We start from the raw sequence: 16,449 nt of genomic DNA, 5'->3' as shown, positions 1-16,449 counted from the left end.
ATTTTGCAACCTTTCTTGCTACAGTTTGTTAAAGTAGTCACAGGACGGTTAAGTGGCTCTGGGCTTCCCCCATTGACTTTGCTTGTTAGACGGTCGCCAAAGGGGATCATGTGACTTTGGGACACGGCAAACATCTGTTGCCAAGCTTCTGAATTTTGATCACGTGACCAGGGGGATGCTGCCACGGTCGTAAGTGTGAAAAGCAATTAAAAGTCGCTTTTTCAGTGCCATTGTAACTTCAGATGGTCACTAAATGAATTGTTGTGCATTGAGGACTTACCTGTAGTTTGGGTGTTCTTATCTGAATGAAGAGAAGGACGAGGGGTGACAGGATAGCAGGGTTCCAGTATCTCAGGGGCTGCCACAAAGAAGAGGGAGTCAAGCTATTCTCCAAAGCGCCTGAAAGCAGGACAAGAAGCAACGGATGGAAACTAGTCAAGGAGAGAAGCAACCTAGAACTAAGGAGAAACTTCCTGACAGTTAGAACAATTAACCAGTGGAACAATCTGCCTCCAGAAGTGGTGAATGGTCCAACACCGGAAATTTTTAAGAAGAGACTGGACAGCCATTTGTCTGAAATGGTATAGGGTAGTGATGGCAAACCTTTCAGAGACCAAGTGCCCCCAAACCACTGTGTGATGAAATAATAATAATAATAATAATAATAATAATAATAATAATAATAATAATAATAATAATAATATAAGAGCCTTGGTGGAGCAGTGGGCTAACGCCTCCTTAAGTAACACCAGCTGCCTGCAATTAGTGCAGGTTCGCATCCCACCAGGCTCAAGGTTGACTCAGCCTTCCATCCTTCCGAGGTAGGTAAAATGAGGACCCAGATTGTTGGGGGCAATTAAGCTGACTTTGTAATAATGCCGCTTAGGGGGTGTGTTTAAGCCCTAATAAGCAGGCATATACATAGAATGAAGGCTACTGCTAAGCTTGTAAGCCACCCTGAGTCTTCGGAGAAGGGCGGGATATAAATGGAATTAAAATAATAATAATAATAATAATAATAATAATAATAATAATAATAATAATAATAATAATAATAATAATAATAATGACAGATCGCCATTTGGAACACAACACGCCAGATATCGCAGTCGTAGAGAACCGAAGCGTACAGTTGATTGATATCGTTGTACCAGGAGATGCCAGAGTCAAAGAAAATGAACTGGAAAAAATTATGAAATACCGCAACCTGGCCATCGAAACTGGGTGATTATGGATGAAACGTGTAACAGTGATACCCGTTGTCATCGGGACACTGGGAACTATGTCCAAAAACTTTGCCAAATACATCAAGAAGTTGCAGCTTCCTGCAATAACTCAAGCCAAGCTATGAAAAACTGCGCTACTCAGAACATCTTACATTTTAAGGAGATACATGGATTGATACCACAATTTTGGCCACTACTGTATTCAAGGTTACAGTGGCACTGAAAAAATGACTTACAACTGGTCCTTATGACCATTGCAGCATGCCCATGGTCAAGAGATCAAATTTCAGACGCTTGGCAACTGGTTTGTATTTATGACGGCTGCAGTGTCCCAGGGTCGCCATTTGCCACCTTCCCGGCCAGCATCCATCCACCAAAGTTAGCAGAGGAAAATGGTTCAGTCCGTAAGGGAAGCATCATGTGACAGTTACAAATGCAAAGTCCGATCATACGTTACTTATTTCAGCACCAGTCACTAAATGAATGGTCATAAGTAGAGGACTACCTGCAACAGGGATAATTCTGAATGTGTTGGAAAGAAAAAAAAAGAGCATGCGACTCAAGGAGATTAATCCAATGAGAATTTTAGTAAGATTAAAATTCAACCGTATCCATATTTGGCGCTTGTCCCTGCCTTGCTCTCCTTTCTAAGCCTGCTTCTCTCCAAAGCCAAAATGGGACCCTTTGTTCTGTCCCAGCCTACGTGAGTCCTTGTTATGCTCGCAAGGAGAAACCCCTCTTCCAAGAAACAGGCAGGAACCGCAAGAAAAAAACAACCCCTTTTATTCTCACAGACCTGAGTCAATGTCCAAGGCAAACAAACACAGTCCACAGAAACTCGATCCTCAACACGAACGGTTTGAGCACCTCCCACACCTTCCCTTTTATAATTCAGCCAAGGCGTGGCTTCCTCATGCCTTCTCCTTTGCCTTTGGAGCCGCCCCATTGCATTCCTCTGTCCTACTCACTTCTCTTGCTGGCGCTTTCGTGCATCCTGGATTTGTCCCAACTGTTCTTCATCACTGTCCAACTCAGGCTCCCAGCACAGCTGTGTCTCAGCCTGAGCGTGAGTAGAGGGGCCAGGCTCCTCGTCCGACTGTAAGTCTTGGAGCTCCTCAGAGCCTTCCTCTGATTCTAATATCACTTCAGGCTCCTCCTCCTCATCTGATTCCTCAGACTCAGCTGCCGGATCCACTGGCTGGCGAGGAATCAGAACACCCTTAGACCTGAATTAAAAAGAAAAAAAATGATGTAAAATTTAAACCCGTTGTCAAGCTACAGATAGTCTTCGACTTACAACGGTTCCTTTGGTGACCGTTCAAAGCTACAACAGCCCTGGAAAAAGTGACGTATGACCATTTTTGGCACATGTGACTCTTGCAGTGATCAAAATTCAGACTCTTGGCATCCGGCTCACATTTATGACAGTTGTGGTGTCCTGGGGTCTTGTGATCCCCTTTTATGACCTTCTGGCAAGCAAAGTCAATGGGGAGGCCCAGATTCACTTAACAATCATGTCGCTAACTTAACAGCTGCAGTGATTCACTGAACTGTGGCAAGAAAGGTTGTAAAATGGGGCAAAACTCATTTATTTATTTATTTATTTATTTATTTATTTATTTATTTATTTATTTATTTATTTATTTATTTATTTATTTATTTTTGGGACTTATATGCCGCCCTATCTCCGAGAAGGACTCAGGGCGGCTAACAACAATAAAAATACGACAATGTAAAAGTTAAAAAGAATAAACTAACAGCCCCAATAAAATAATTAAAATTAATAAGTTAAAATTAAAAAAACATTTTAAAAATCCCTATCGTCAGTTCAGGTCAGCCTGAGGGAAAAGGAATGTTTTAAGGCCGCGGCGAAAGGACTGGAGATCCGGGGCCGTCCGAAGCTCAAGGGGAAGTTGGTTCCACAGGGCTGGCGCTCCCACAGAGAAGGCCCTCCCCCCTGGAGTTTGCCAGCCGACATTGTCTAGCCAACGGCACCCTGAAGAGGCCCTCTCTGTGTGAGCGCACTGGGCGATGGGAAGTCGTTCCCGGCAGTCCTGCAAATATTTAACAAATATCTCACACAGCAACAGAAATTTTGGGCTCAATAGTGATCATAAGACAAGGACTATCTGCACTTGGTTCATCCCCCCCCCAAATACCTAAGAAGAGTTGCATGTGGTTAATTATTGGATGGGAGACAACCAGGAAAAGTAAGCCAAAGAAATTACATCTCAAAAGAAGGCAACCGTAGGCCGTGTCTAAGTTGCTTGCACAACAGAAGTCCAACTCGATTTTAGGGACGATCTGTTTTTGACAAACCCATGTTGGCTTTTGGTAATGAATTTGTTTGCCTCTAGGTGTTTGCTGATTCGTTACTTGATTATCTTTCCTCTGGTAGTTCCCCAGTGCTTCAGGATCTTTGAAAAATACAGTTCAGTGGTTCTGCCAGTTCCTTGAGAACCTCGGGGTGTAATCCATCTGGTCCTGGTGATTTGAACTCGTCTAGGCGGTGGCTCAGTGGGTTAGGACGCTGAGCTTGTCGATCAGAAGGTCGGCAGTTTGGCGGGTCGAATCCCGAGTGCCGCGTAGCAGACTGAGCGCCTGTTACTCGTCCCAGTTCAAAAGCACGTAAAAATGCAAGCAGAAAAATAGGGACCACTACGGTGGGAAGGTAACAGCGTTCCGTGTGCCTTTGGCATCTAGTCATGCCGGCCACATGACCACGGAGACGTCCTCGAACAAGCGCTGGCTCTTCGGCTTTGAAACGGAGATGAGCACCGGCCCCTAGAGTTGGAAACGACTAGCACGCATGTGCGGGGGAACCTTTACCTTTACCTTAGGCTGGACAGGTGCTCACTTACCATTTTCTTGCCTATCTTAACTTGTGTTTCTATTCTGTTTTTTAGGGTACTGTTTTTGATAGGTTGGGCTGTTTTTCCCTTTGCGTAAAGACAGATGCAAAAAAACTAGTTAAATAGTTCCGCTTTCTCTCTCTTGCTTGCCACCTTCTTGTCACCTGTTTGAACTGAAGAAGCCTCTTGGATGAGAAGCGAAACGGTTTAAATAAAGATCAGAAAATCCAGCTGTCTTTAAAATAAAAGCCTCTGGGTCAGTTGCTCCCCTTTCACCATCAGTTCAGATTTCTAGCTTTCCTACAATTCCCGAATGTCTACAAACTTGGATAACATCTGTCTTCCCCAGATGTATTGCAACCCACAAGTGCCAGAATTGTATTCCAACTGGGAAATTTGGATGTTGCCCTGTCTCACATGTCTGGAGAAGTGAGACTTAATAAAACTCCGGTTAAGACCCCCAGGACTCTTTTTTTTTTTTTGCACACTTAATTTACTTGGCGCTCTCCTTGCGGTCAGTTTTGGGGTGGGGTCTTAGATCCCTGTTTGGTATTGAGGTAACCCGATTTTTCATTTTCAATGCAGGAGCTGGATCCAGAAACCCAAATGGAGGAACAGGAAGCTGCTGGAGCTGAATCCCAGGAAGGTTTGGAAGGCAAAGCACCAGACCTCCACGTTGTTCAGGTCGGGGCCACCGGGGAGTTGCTGGAGGGGGCTGTGCCCCCCCAGCAGTTTAAGCAGGAGCCTGAGGACCAATGCTGGGAAAACCAATTACAAGACTTCTTGAAAACCATGCAGCCCTCCCGTTCGGGGTGGAGGAACCCCCGCTCCCCTCACTACATGTTAGGGGAAGACCCCAAGTATTGCCCAACCTCCTTCAAGAGAGGAGAAGAAGAAAAAAACCAGTGGCCGAAAGTAGAGTGCGTATCTGAAACCACACTGGGTGACAGTAAGCCCTACGGGAGCGGCCAGGATTCGCCCGTGAAGGTGAAGGAAGAGGTCCTGGACGAGGATCCCGTCCACGTGGAGGTGCGGAGACAACGGTTCCGTCTTTTCTGCTACGAGGAAGCCGAAGGGCCCCGGGAGGTTTGTAACCAGCTCTGGGAGCTGTGCCATCAATGGCTCAGGCCGGAGACCCACACCAAGGAGCAGATCCTGGAGTCGCTGATCCTGGAGCAGTTCATGACCGTCCTGCCCCCCGAGATGCAAAGCTGGATCCGGGAGCAGGGGCCGGAGACCTGCACGCGGGCTGTTGCCCTGGCTGAACGTTTCTTGCAAGACTCCGAGGAGCCGGAGCAGAAGGTGAGTAAGCATGGGCCTTGGGAGTTGGCAGCTGTGATCCTGTAAAAAAGGGTGCCTTGCTTAATTTCAATTTGTCCTCGGCTTACAACCCCTTCATTTAGGGACTGTTCGGAGTTACAAGGGTGCCGGGAAAAAAGTGATCTATGACCCTTTTTCACACTTAACAACCATTGCAGCATTCCCCGTGGTCATGTGATCAAAATTCGGAGCCTTGGCAAATGTCTCATATTTATGAAGGTTGCGGGGACATGCGATCACCTTTTGTGACCTTCAGACAAGCCACGTCAGTTGGGAAGCCGTCTTCACTTAACAGCTGTGTTATTATGCATTTAACAACTGTGGCAAAGGAAGGTTGTACAATGGGGCAAAACTCACTGAACAACTGTCTTGCTTGGCAAAATTTTGGGCTTAATTGTGGCCACAGGTTGAGGACTACCTGTATAGATTACAGTAGAGACAAAGTCATGGCATTTCAGAATAGAATAGAAAGAAATAATAGAAATAGAAATAGAATAATAGAGTAGGAAGGGACCTTGAGATGTTCTAGTCCATCCCCCTCCTCAGGCAGGAGACCCTATACCATTCAGAATAGGATAGAATAGAGCTGGAAGAGACTTGGAGGTCTTGTAGTGTAACCCTGCGTACAGTCACTCATGCGCTCGTGACCTCTCGGATAGACTACTGCAATGCTCTCTACATGGGGCTGCCCTTGAGGACCACGCGGAGGCTTCAACTGGTGCAGAATGCGGCCGCGCGAGTTGTGATGGGGGTTTCCCGATACTCCCATGTAACACCTCTACTCCGCGAGCTGCATTGGCTTCCGGTTGCCCTCCGGGTGAGATTCAAGGTGCTGGTGATGACCTATAAAGCCCTAAATGGCATGGGTCCGGATTACCTATGGGAGCACCTGCTGCCGGCGTCAACTTCCCTTCGTCCTGTGCGTTCCCACAGAGAGGGCCTCCTCCGGGTGCCGTCGGTCAGGGATTGCCGGCTGGCGGCCCCCAGGGGGAGAGCATTCTCTGTGGGCACGCCTGCCCTTTGGAATCAACTGCCTGTTGAGCTCCGGATGGCTCCCGACCTTTGCTCTTTCTGCCATGACCAGAAGACTTGGTTGTTTGATCAGGCTGGCCTGGACTAAGGGTTTGGGTTTATTTTTAACCATTTATTGTTGGGGCTAAATTAATTTAATTTATTTTTAATTTTTGTATGTTGTGTTTTATTGCCCTGTACACCGCCCTGAGTCCTTTGGGAGAAGGGCGGTATAGAAATTTAATTAATAATAATAATAATAATAATAATAATAATAATAATAATAATAATAATAATAATAATAATAATAATAACCCCCTCCACAAGCAGGAGACCTCATACAGGGTAGGGTAGGGTAGGATAGGATAATAGAGTAGGAAGGGACCCTGGAGGTCATCTAGTCCAATCGCCTGCTCAAACCCTATACCATTTCGGACAAATGGCTGTCCTGTCTCTTCTTAAAAACTTCCAGTGTTGGAGCATTCACCACTTCTGGAGGCAGGTCGTTCCACTGGTTAATTGTTCTAACTGTCAGGAAATTTCTCCTTAGTTCTAGGTTGCTTCTCTCCTTGGTTAGTTTCCATCCGTTGCTTCTTGTCCTGCCTTCGGGTGCTTTGGAGAATAGCTTGACTCCCTCCTCTTAGTAGCAACCCCTGGGATATTGGAACACGGCTATCGTGTCGCCCCGAGTCCTTCTCTTCACTAAACCAGACATGCCCAATTTTAAGTGTAAGGCTGTCTTGCTATGGACTGTGAGAATCACCTTGGGAGGAGGAGCTGCAGCCTGGACAAGAGATCTCTCAGCCCACAGAAGGAAAGCGGGTGGTGGGTGGGGTGGAGAAAGGATCTCAGGACGACCCCATCCCCCAGTCCTTTAGAAACGTGCTTTCAGATTTGGAAGATTCTGTTACTATAACATTACAATAAAAATAGTGTCAGTGTTTGTAGTATGAGTTTCCTGCCTGGCCTACCTCGAAGGGTTGATATGCCTCCATGAAGCTTTAAGGTTTTCCATGTCCTTTGTGTTTTATCAGAACAGTTAACACAGGTAGTCCTCGACTTACCACCATTCATTTAGTGACTGTTCAAAGTTACAACGGCACTGAAAAATGTGACTTACGATCGTATTTCACACTTACGCCCTTTGCATCATCCCCATGGTCGTGTGATCAAAATTCAGAGGCTTGGCCTGCTGATGGATACAGAAAATCTGGAATCATAAACACATTCCGGTTGCTACAGCAGAGACTAGGCTGATCTCTAGCCAACAAGGTTTTTTTTTAATTGAAAAGTTTTACAATACATTTTTGAATACAAAAAAACTTCCCCCTCCCCTCTCCCCAACCCTCCCCTCCCCTCCCCCCCTCCCCGACTTCCCAGAGCTGAATACAGGGTATAATAATACAAACAAGCATAATCTAAAATATGCTAACAACAAAAATAAAACATTAAATTCTATCGCACTTTAACTCTCCATAGTCATAATATTAACGAAATAACTACTAACTAATTATACGTCATAGAAATCCACTACTTATTCAAATGCTAAATGAAACTTTTTAGTCCCATATTTATTCTGAATATATTCAATCCATCTTCTCCATTCCACAATATATCTCTGTTGCGATTGATCTTTCAAATATGCTGAGATCTTTGCCATTTCCGCCAAATTGGAAACTTTCAAAGTCCACTCTTCTATAGTCGGCAGTTCTTCCTTCTTCCAATATTGCGCTACTAAAAGTCTCGCTGCCGTAATTAGATTCAACATCAGCTTTGTATCTATAACAGTGGTATCTGTAATAATACCCAGTAAAAACAGTTGCGGAGAAAACTTTATCCTTTTCTTAAATATCTTTTGCATGTTCCACCAAATTTTAATCCCAAAAGCTTTAACCTTTTTGCAAGTCCACCATATATGAAAATACATTGCATCCTCACAGTCACACCTCCAACATTTGGGCTGGCAGTTCGGATACATGCTTGCTAATTTTTTAGGGTCTAAGTGCCACCTATAAAACATTTTATAAAAATTCTCTCTTAAGTTTTGGGCCTGTGTAAATTTTACATTTCTAACCCAAATCTTTTCCCAAGTGTCCATTGTTATAACTTCTTGAAATTTCAAGAAATTTCCAACAAGGTCCACTCGTTCAAATTTAAAACATAATAGAGAACCTCCACATTCAAGAGCAGCAGTTTTATCTTTTATGACCGGATGTTTGAGACTCTCAACAATTTTGATTGGGAGGCAGAAAGGTAAATGGCTGATCTCTGATCGCTCTGTTTCTCCAATACTAACTATATATTCAAATGCATTTTTGCTTTGTTTTTGCATTTAGGTCTCAGGAACTTTAGAGCAGGGGTTTAATTCTCCCAAATCGGACCATTCTTCACCTCATGTCCTGAAGGTGCAGCTCCCTTTGGAAAAGAAGCAGGAGGATGACTGGGAGGCCACTTTGTCAGGCAAGTTAGCTTGAACCCTCAGTTTTGTTGGTGGCGTAGTTATTTTCTGCTATGGTTTCTTGGTGGTCTCTTTTTCCCCCCTCCTTCTTCCATCGTCCCGGCAGAGTTCCCAGGCAGAAGTGCAAGCGCCTCCGTTGGATTTGAGATGTTCCTCCTTTTAACTTCCCCAGACACTCTAATAACAGAACAACAGAGTTGGAAGGGGCCTCAGAGATCTTCTAGTCCACAAGGTTGGCAACCCGCGGCTCGCCGACAAGCTTCTTGGGCGGAGCCCCTGCCTTTGCTGCGTCTCCACAGGAAGAAGCAGAAAGCAGCAGCTCTCAAGGGCAGGAGAGCCAGCCCAGTAAGAATGTGTGTCAGATTGTCCGAGAAGAGCGTGAAGCCAGCTTGCCAGGGGAGCAGAAGATCAGAGAGGCGAGGGAGGGAGAGAGAGAGAGAGAGAGAGAGAGAGAGAGAGAGAGAGAGAGAGAGAGAGAGAGAACTCATGCACAGCAGCCTCTATTTCTTTTTAAACTTTTCAAGTTCCCCCCCCCCTCGCGTGTGCGCGCGTTTTGTGGCTCCCAGTGTTTTTTTTCCCTCTGGGAAACGGCTCCCAAGTGGCTCTTCGAGTATTTAAGGTTGCTGACCCCTCTTCTAGTCCAACCTTTGTGGCTTGGCAGCCCAGCCGGGGGGGGGGAGAGAACCGGGCCGCTGAAGTGACTTATACGAGCGGCATGCTGGCGTGAACACGCAGCCCAACTAGTTGAGCTTGCCGCGTATGCTGGCCCGCCACTCATGTGGCCTGGTTCCCCTCTGCCCCCTCAGCCAGGTGAGCTGCAGTGTGCAAGCTGCGAGCTCACGTGCCAGCCCGCCACTCGTGCGAGTTGAGCTTGCGTGCATACATGCACACCACTCTGCCGTTCACGTGGCCCGGTTGCATATAGGCCAGGGCTTGGTAGAGGGCCACGGTCTGGGGATTGGGGACCTCTGTTCTAGTCTAACCCCCTTCGCAAGCAGGAAACCCTATTGCATTTCAGACAAATTCGCTGTCCGATCTCTTCTCCAGTGTTGGGGCACCCAGACTTCTCAAGGTCCCTTCTGATTCCTCTCTGATTCCTCAAGGTCGTCGTTCTGGAGAGCAGGAATTTCAGAGACACAGGGAGCAGGTGGATCAGCAACAGCCAGCCTTAGGCAAGGCTCTTAGCCTCTTAGAGCGGTGTCGCTCTGATTGGCAAAGCATTGTCCTGGAACAAAGTGTTGGGATTCCTCGCCAGCCTGTGGATACAGCAGCTGAGTCTGAGGACTCAGAGGAGGAGGAGGAGGGGCCTGGAGTGACATCAGAGTCAGAGGGAGGCTCTGAGAAGCTCCAAGACTTACAGTCGGATGAGGAGCCTGGCCCCTCTACTCACCCTCAGGCTGAGACACACCTGTGCTGGGAGCCTGAGGGGGACAGTGATGCCTCACAGCTGGGTGATATCCAGGATGTATGAAAGCGCCGGCAAGCTAAGAGAGCAGGACAGAGGAATGCAGTTGGGCGGCTCCAAAGGCAAAGGAGCAGGCATTAGGAAAGCCACGCCTTAGCTGAATAATCAAAGGGAAGGGGTGGGAGGTGCCGGTTGCCAAAGGCAACCGTTCGGGTTAAGAATCAAGTTGGGATGAACTGTGTTTGTTTTTCCTCAGGTCTGTGAGTAATAAAAGGGGTTTGGGTTTTTCCTGCGCTTTCTGCCTGCTTGATTTGAAGAGGGGTTTCTCCTCGTGAACTTAACAAGGACTCAAGTAGGCTGGGACAGAACACAAAGAATGTGGTTCTGCCTCAGTATTAGAGCATCAAGGTGGGCCTCAGCCAGCTTGCTTCAACAGCAATCGGTCCCAAGGCCTGTGCAGAGAAGCCCTTTTGTCGATGGAATCAAAGCGGTCTGGTTGCTTTGTGGTCCTCCGGCTTTGCTTCCAAGTTTTTCTTTTCAAAACGTCCGCTTAGCGAGTATCTCCCCAGGAAGATTCCAAGGAGTTCTTTCCGAGTTCCAGTTTTTTTATTATTATTATTATTAGTTTACCAAAATATAAAAGAGAAAGAAAAAAGAGAATCGTGGCAAAGTAGGGGAGGAAAAGGGGATGAGGAAAAACTGTAGGGAAAAGGGGAAGGAAAAAGAAAAGCAGTGACTTCCGACTCCTTTTTGGCATGGTGAAAGGAGTTCCTGCAGGTTTTACTCCGTGAATCGTAGCTGACTTTGTGTGTGTGTGTGTGTGTGTGCGCGCGCGCACGCACGCGCTCACCTCCATTTCTTTTAAGCTATTGAGGCAGACGTTTCCACGGTCACATGGCCAGCATGGCAACATGCTGCAGCATGAAGCGTACAGCGAAACATGGAACGCTTGTTGACCTTCCCACCGAAATGGTACTTATTTACCTACTTTCGTTTACATCCTTTCGAACTGCTAGATTAGCAGGAGCTGAGGCAAGTGATGGGAGCTCACTCTGCCACAAGGTGCTGGGACTTAGACTGCCAGAGTGTAGACCTTCTCTGGTTTTTAGTGCAGTAGATTAAGATAATAACATTACAGCCTCAACTTTCTACCTTTATGTAATTATATATCCTAAAAGGGACGCGGTGGCTCAGTGGGTTAGGATGCTGAGCCTGTCGATCAGAAGGTCAGCAGCTTGGCGGGTCGAATCCCGAGTGCCATGTAACAGGGTGAGCGAGCGCCTGTTACTTGTCCCAGCTTCTGCCAACCTAGCAGTTCGAAAGCATGTAAAAATGCAAGTAGAAAAGTAGGGACCACTACGGTGAGAAAGTAACAGCGTTCCGTGCGCCTTTGGCGTCTAGTCATGCCGGCCACATGACCACGGAGACGTCCTCGGACAAGCGCTGGCTCTTCGGCTTTGAAACGGAGATGAGCACTGGCCCCTAGAGTCGGAAACGACTAGCACGCATGTGCGGGGGAGCCTTTACCTTTTTAATTATATAACCTAGCGGCCCAGGGTAGGCAACCTTGTCTCTTTTATGACTCGTGGACTTCAACTCCCAGAATTCCTGAGCCAGCCATGCTGAGGGGGAAAGGAAGAGTTTCCAAGCTGAGCCATGCTGGCTCAGGAATTCTGGGAGTTGAAGTCCACCAGTCATAAAAGAGCCAAGGTTGCCTAGCCCCGTGACCTAGTCATTTCTGTAACAACAAACGTATCTAATCAGCAAAACCCAAAGTCAAGAGTTTCGGGTTTTTTTTCCATCTCAAGTTCAAAGTCCAGAAGCGGTTTCCAAGTGGAAACAGCTGTATTCTTTTCTTTGATTAGGGAAGTTAATTTAGCCACCTCTGTTAATTCCATCAGTTTTTCCAGCCAGTCATCCATTGTGGAATTAAAATATCTCTCCGTTTTTTGCGCATGGAGCACTCTTGCTGCTGTCAGCCTATACAACAGCAAAGTTCCTATTTCTCCCCCCCCCCAAGTCCTTTGTTCATTAAACCTAAAAAAGAAAAGTCCTTGGTTTTATTCTGTATATTCGCTTTAAGAATCTTCGGTACTCTAGACGTGAATCCTACTCCAAAGTTTTGTTGTTGTTGTTGTTTTTTTGCTTTCTTGCAAGTCCACCAGAGATGGTAAGAAGGTCCTGATTTACCTTTACAGATTCCAAGGAGTTCTCGTGCTGCTGAAGGCCGAAGAGGGGGCAAAGCTTTTGTGATTTCCAGATTTGGTGAAGGTGGAGAGACTGTCCTAACTTTTACCTGTTTTCTGTCACCACAGGGAACGAGCAGGTGCAGGAAGAGGAGGAGGAGGAGGAACCTTTCCAGTCCAACCATCCCGAACCGACGATTAGTGGTGGGTTGTCCCTGGAAAGAGCAGCAGGGAAGGGTTTCCAAGGCCCCGAGTTGGACGAGAATCCCGAAGGTCACTCCGAAAACCATCCCGGAAAGGTGACCAAACGCTTTGAGGAGAGCAGCAGGGGCGCCCGGGAAAGCTCCTCCCAGGAGGGGATTCCCCGGCACGTCGACTCGGGGGAAAGTTCCTGCAAAAGCTTTGGCCCTCCGGAAATGCAGCCGATGGAGAAGCCCCACAAGTGCTCGTTCTGTGGGGCCAGTTTCTATGAGAGAACTCACCTCATCATCCACGAGAGGATCCACACCGGAGAGAAGCCCTACAAGTGCTCGGTCTGCGAGACGTGGTTCTCTCACCCTTCCGAGCTGATGCGGCATGAGGAGACCCACATGCCCGAGAAGCCACACAAGTGTGCCGTCTGTGGCAAGAGCTTCAACCAGAAAGCCTCCCTCATCACCCACGAGAGGACGCACACGGGGGAGAAGCCCTACGAGTGCTCCGAATGCGGGAAGAGCTTCAGCACCAGCTCCCAGCTCATCACCCACAAGAGGGTCCACACGGGGGAGAAGCCCTACAGTTGCTCCTACTGCGGGAAGAACTTCAACCAGAAGGCCTCCCTCATCACCCACAAGCGGACGCACACGGGCGAGAAGCCCTACGAGTGCACGCTGTGCGGGAAGAGCTTCAGCGCCTGCTCCCAGATCATCAACCACATCCGGGTGCACACGGGAGAGAAGCCCTACGAGTGCCTGGAGTGCGGGAAGCGTTTCGGCAGCAGCTCCCACCTGACGGATCACAAGCGGACGCACACAGGCGAGAAACCGTACAAGTGCCCCGACTGCGGGAAGAACTTCAGCCGGAGTTCCAACCTTACGGCTCACAGCCGGATCCACACAGGAGAGAAGCCATATATATGCTCAGGTTGCGGCAAGAGCTTCAGGCAAAAGGCCTCCCTCATCACACACAAGAGGACTCACACGGGGGAGAAGCCCTTCGAATGCGCCGAGTGCGGGAAAAGCTTCATTTCCAGCTCGCGTCTCGTCAGCCATAAACGGGTCCACACGGGGGAGAAACCCTACGAATGCTTAGAGTGCGGGAAATGCTTTATCTCCAGCTCCCACCTTCTAAGCCATAAAAGGGTCCATACGGGAGAGGAACCTTTGCAATGCTCGTAGAACGGGAAGCATTGCCGATGTGGCACCGGGCTGGCTTCCATGTGACTCTAGCGGGGAATCCTATATCTCCGGGATGGCGTAGCATCTGTAGCTCTGAAGGCCGTTCCATTTCCTCGATGCACCCATTGAAAAGTTTTAAAAGAACTTTGGGGTTGTTGTTTTTTTTTGTTGTTGTTGTTGTTTTTATAGGCCCAGGGATGTTCCTGCAAGATCTACCTTCTGTTTTTCTTGGTAAGGCCAGCTGACATGCATTCTGGCCATGATGTATCTCCGCGCACGTCACCATGTAGAAGATACAGGCTTGGCTTGCGTGAACAGTGCTCTCTACTTCCCGAAAGAGGCAGAAGGGATCGCCCATGGATGTAAACACCACGTATGCAGGATACTGACCAAGCTGGTGGGGCCAAAGCATTGACTCAAAAAAAGCTCTGTCTCACAGTGTCCCACGTGACAGCTCTGCCAGCCTCACCGTCTGATAGTGTGAACCAGCCTTGCTATAAGATAGAGTGGGATGGGCAACTACGGCCCCTTTACGACCTGCGGACTTCAACTCCCAGAATTCCTGAGCCAGCCATGCTGGCTCAGGAATTCTGGGAGATGAAGTCCGCAGGTCGTAAAGAGCCCATAATTGCCCATCTCCGAGATAAGGGGAAATTTGACAATTGGAAGAGATTTTTCCAGACCTTGTGTCTTTCTGCCTGCCTGCCTGCCTTCCCTCAAGAAATTTTGTCCCTGTTTTTTCTATCAGAGAGAACCTAAAACGTCCCTGAGTAGTCACTGCTCTGAATATTGTAAAAGATGTAGGAAATACTTAACCTGTGTACATTTTATACCTCTGAGCACAACGTTCTCAAGTGATTCCCCCTTTTCTGCCAAAAAAACCCTGCAGTTTGTGAAACGTGGCCCGACTAGATACAGAGAAAACCTCAAGGCTGGGTTGATATAACACTCTAAACCAATGTTTCTCAGCCTTGGCAACTTTCAAGATGTGTGGACCTTAACTCCCAGAATTGTTAGCGATGGCGATACTGGCTGGAGAATTCTGAGTGTTGAGGTCCACACATCTTAAAAGTTGTTGAGATTGAAAAACAGTGGGCTAAACCCTAACTTCAGGTTGACAAAGCACAATTGCTCGGTGTTATTCATCTAACACACTAAACAAATAACTATGGCTTAATGAGGTGGCCCAGTTCACTCAGCTTTCCAAGACAAGGAGAGATTTACAGGTAGTCCTTGACTTACAACCATAATGGAGCCTGCCCATCATGGTCATAAATCAGGAGTCCCCTACCTTGGCACCTTTATGACTCCCAGAATTCCTCAGCTAGCTAGCTGAAGTCCACCAGTCATAAAATTACCAAGGTTGGAGGCCCTTTCATAAACCATGATGATTGTAAAACAATTGTATGGCCTTTTTGCAGCAGTCCTATGCTACAGTCATAAAGTAAATGCCATGGTAGTTCAGCAAACATTGTGGACTTCAAGCAATCCAGTGGGCCCTGTTTTGCCGAAAACTGGAAGCAAATGCCAATTTTTGTCATAACTGGTGCAAAACATGGTGACATGACTGTGGGACAGTACAAATAGCTGTAAATGTGACCCATGTTGCCAAGTTCCCAATGTTTGGTCACATGACTGCAGGGGGGAAGCAACCATCAGCACTTTGAATCCGGGTTGTCAGTAGTCACAATGTAGGTCTGTCTTAACTTGTTGCTAAGCGACCAGTTGTAAGTTGAGGATGTCTGTAGCTTAATCTAGTTTGTTGTGCAAACTGAGCCCAGTTCAGGAGTACTGCTAGGATAGTTGGGCTTTTGTAACTGCCCAGACTAGCTGCTCTGAGAAGGAACAATGGCCTTTTTATGACCTGTGGACTTCAACTCCCAGATTTCCTGAGCCAGACATGTTGGCTCAGGAATTCTGGAAGTTGAAGTCCACAGGTCATAAAGGGGCCATAGTTGCCCACCCTTGCTCTCCCATCAGCATTGCAATTGGCCACCTAATGAGAAGGAAGGACTCACTGGAGAAGAGCCTAATGCTGGGAAAGGTTGAGGGCAAAGAGAAGAAAGGGACGACAGAGAATGAGGTGGCTGGATGGAGTCACTGAAGCAGTAGGCCTGAGCTTAAATGGGCTCCAGAAGATGGTAGAGGACAGGAAGGCCTGGATGAACGTTGTCCATGGGGTCGCGATGGGGTCCATGGGGACACGACTTTGCAACTAACAACAGCACAATGTTTGGGGACTTACGGACTGAGTTGCCATGCAGGTTGTGTTTGGTCGATGATGGGAGGCAGAGTGCAGGAGTAGATGGCGTGAACTCGCAAAGTCCCTCTTCTTAATTTCTGCCATCTGCATATGAGGCAGTGCTGTACAAAATGGGTATCAGGAGAGACATACTTGCCAAAAAGTGTGTGCAAGAGAGAGAATTTTAGCAGTATGTTGCATTTTGGGGAGAAAAAAAAACATTCTCACATGATTCACACACGCGTCGGCTGCAGACTTGAGCAGTGGTCTCATTGCAAAACATGGGGATATGGAAGAAATACAAGGTGGTGACATCTGGTCACTAGTGAATCTTCACCCATACAAAGTCCTTATTTAAAGCTTCCTGGACCCA

General features: G+C 47.4%; 1 protein-coding gene across 1 annotated transcript in view; it reads left to right on the top strand.

Annotated features, from left to right (window-relative positions):
- The window catches only part of LOC310636857 (uncharacterized protein), a 40,742-nt gene extending 26,387 nt beyond the window's left edge, over positions 1–14,355 (top strand). Inside the window, exons 2-4 of the mRNA XM_083356967.1 lie at positions 4,664–5,380; positions 8,746–8,869; positions 12,588–14,355. Of these exons, the coding sequence (XP_083213093.1) occupies positions 4,685–5,380; positions 8,746–8,869; positions 12,588–13,834 (2,067 nt within the window). The 5' untranslated portion in view covers positions 4,664–4,684 and the 3' untranslated portion in view covers positions 13,835–14,355. The remainder of the gene's footprint in view (positions 1–4,663; positions 5,381–8,745; positions 8,870–12,587) is intronic.
- The last annotated feature ends 2,094 nt before the right edge of the window (positions 14,356–16,449 follow it).

The sequence above is a fragment of the Vipera ursinii genome, assembly GCF_947247035.1.
Source record: "Vipera ursinii genome assembly, chromosome: 2".
In the NCBI taxonomy this organism is placed as follows: Eukaryota; Metazoa; Chordata; class Lepidosauria; order Squamata; family Viperidae; genus Vipera; species Vipera ursinii.
The sequence above is the reverse complement of the archived record's forward strand: the minus strand, read 5'-3'. Positions and strand labels throughout refer to the sequence as shown.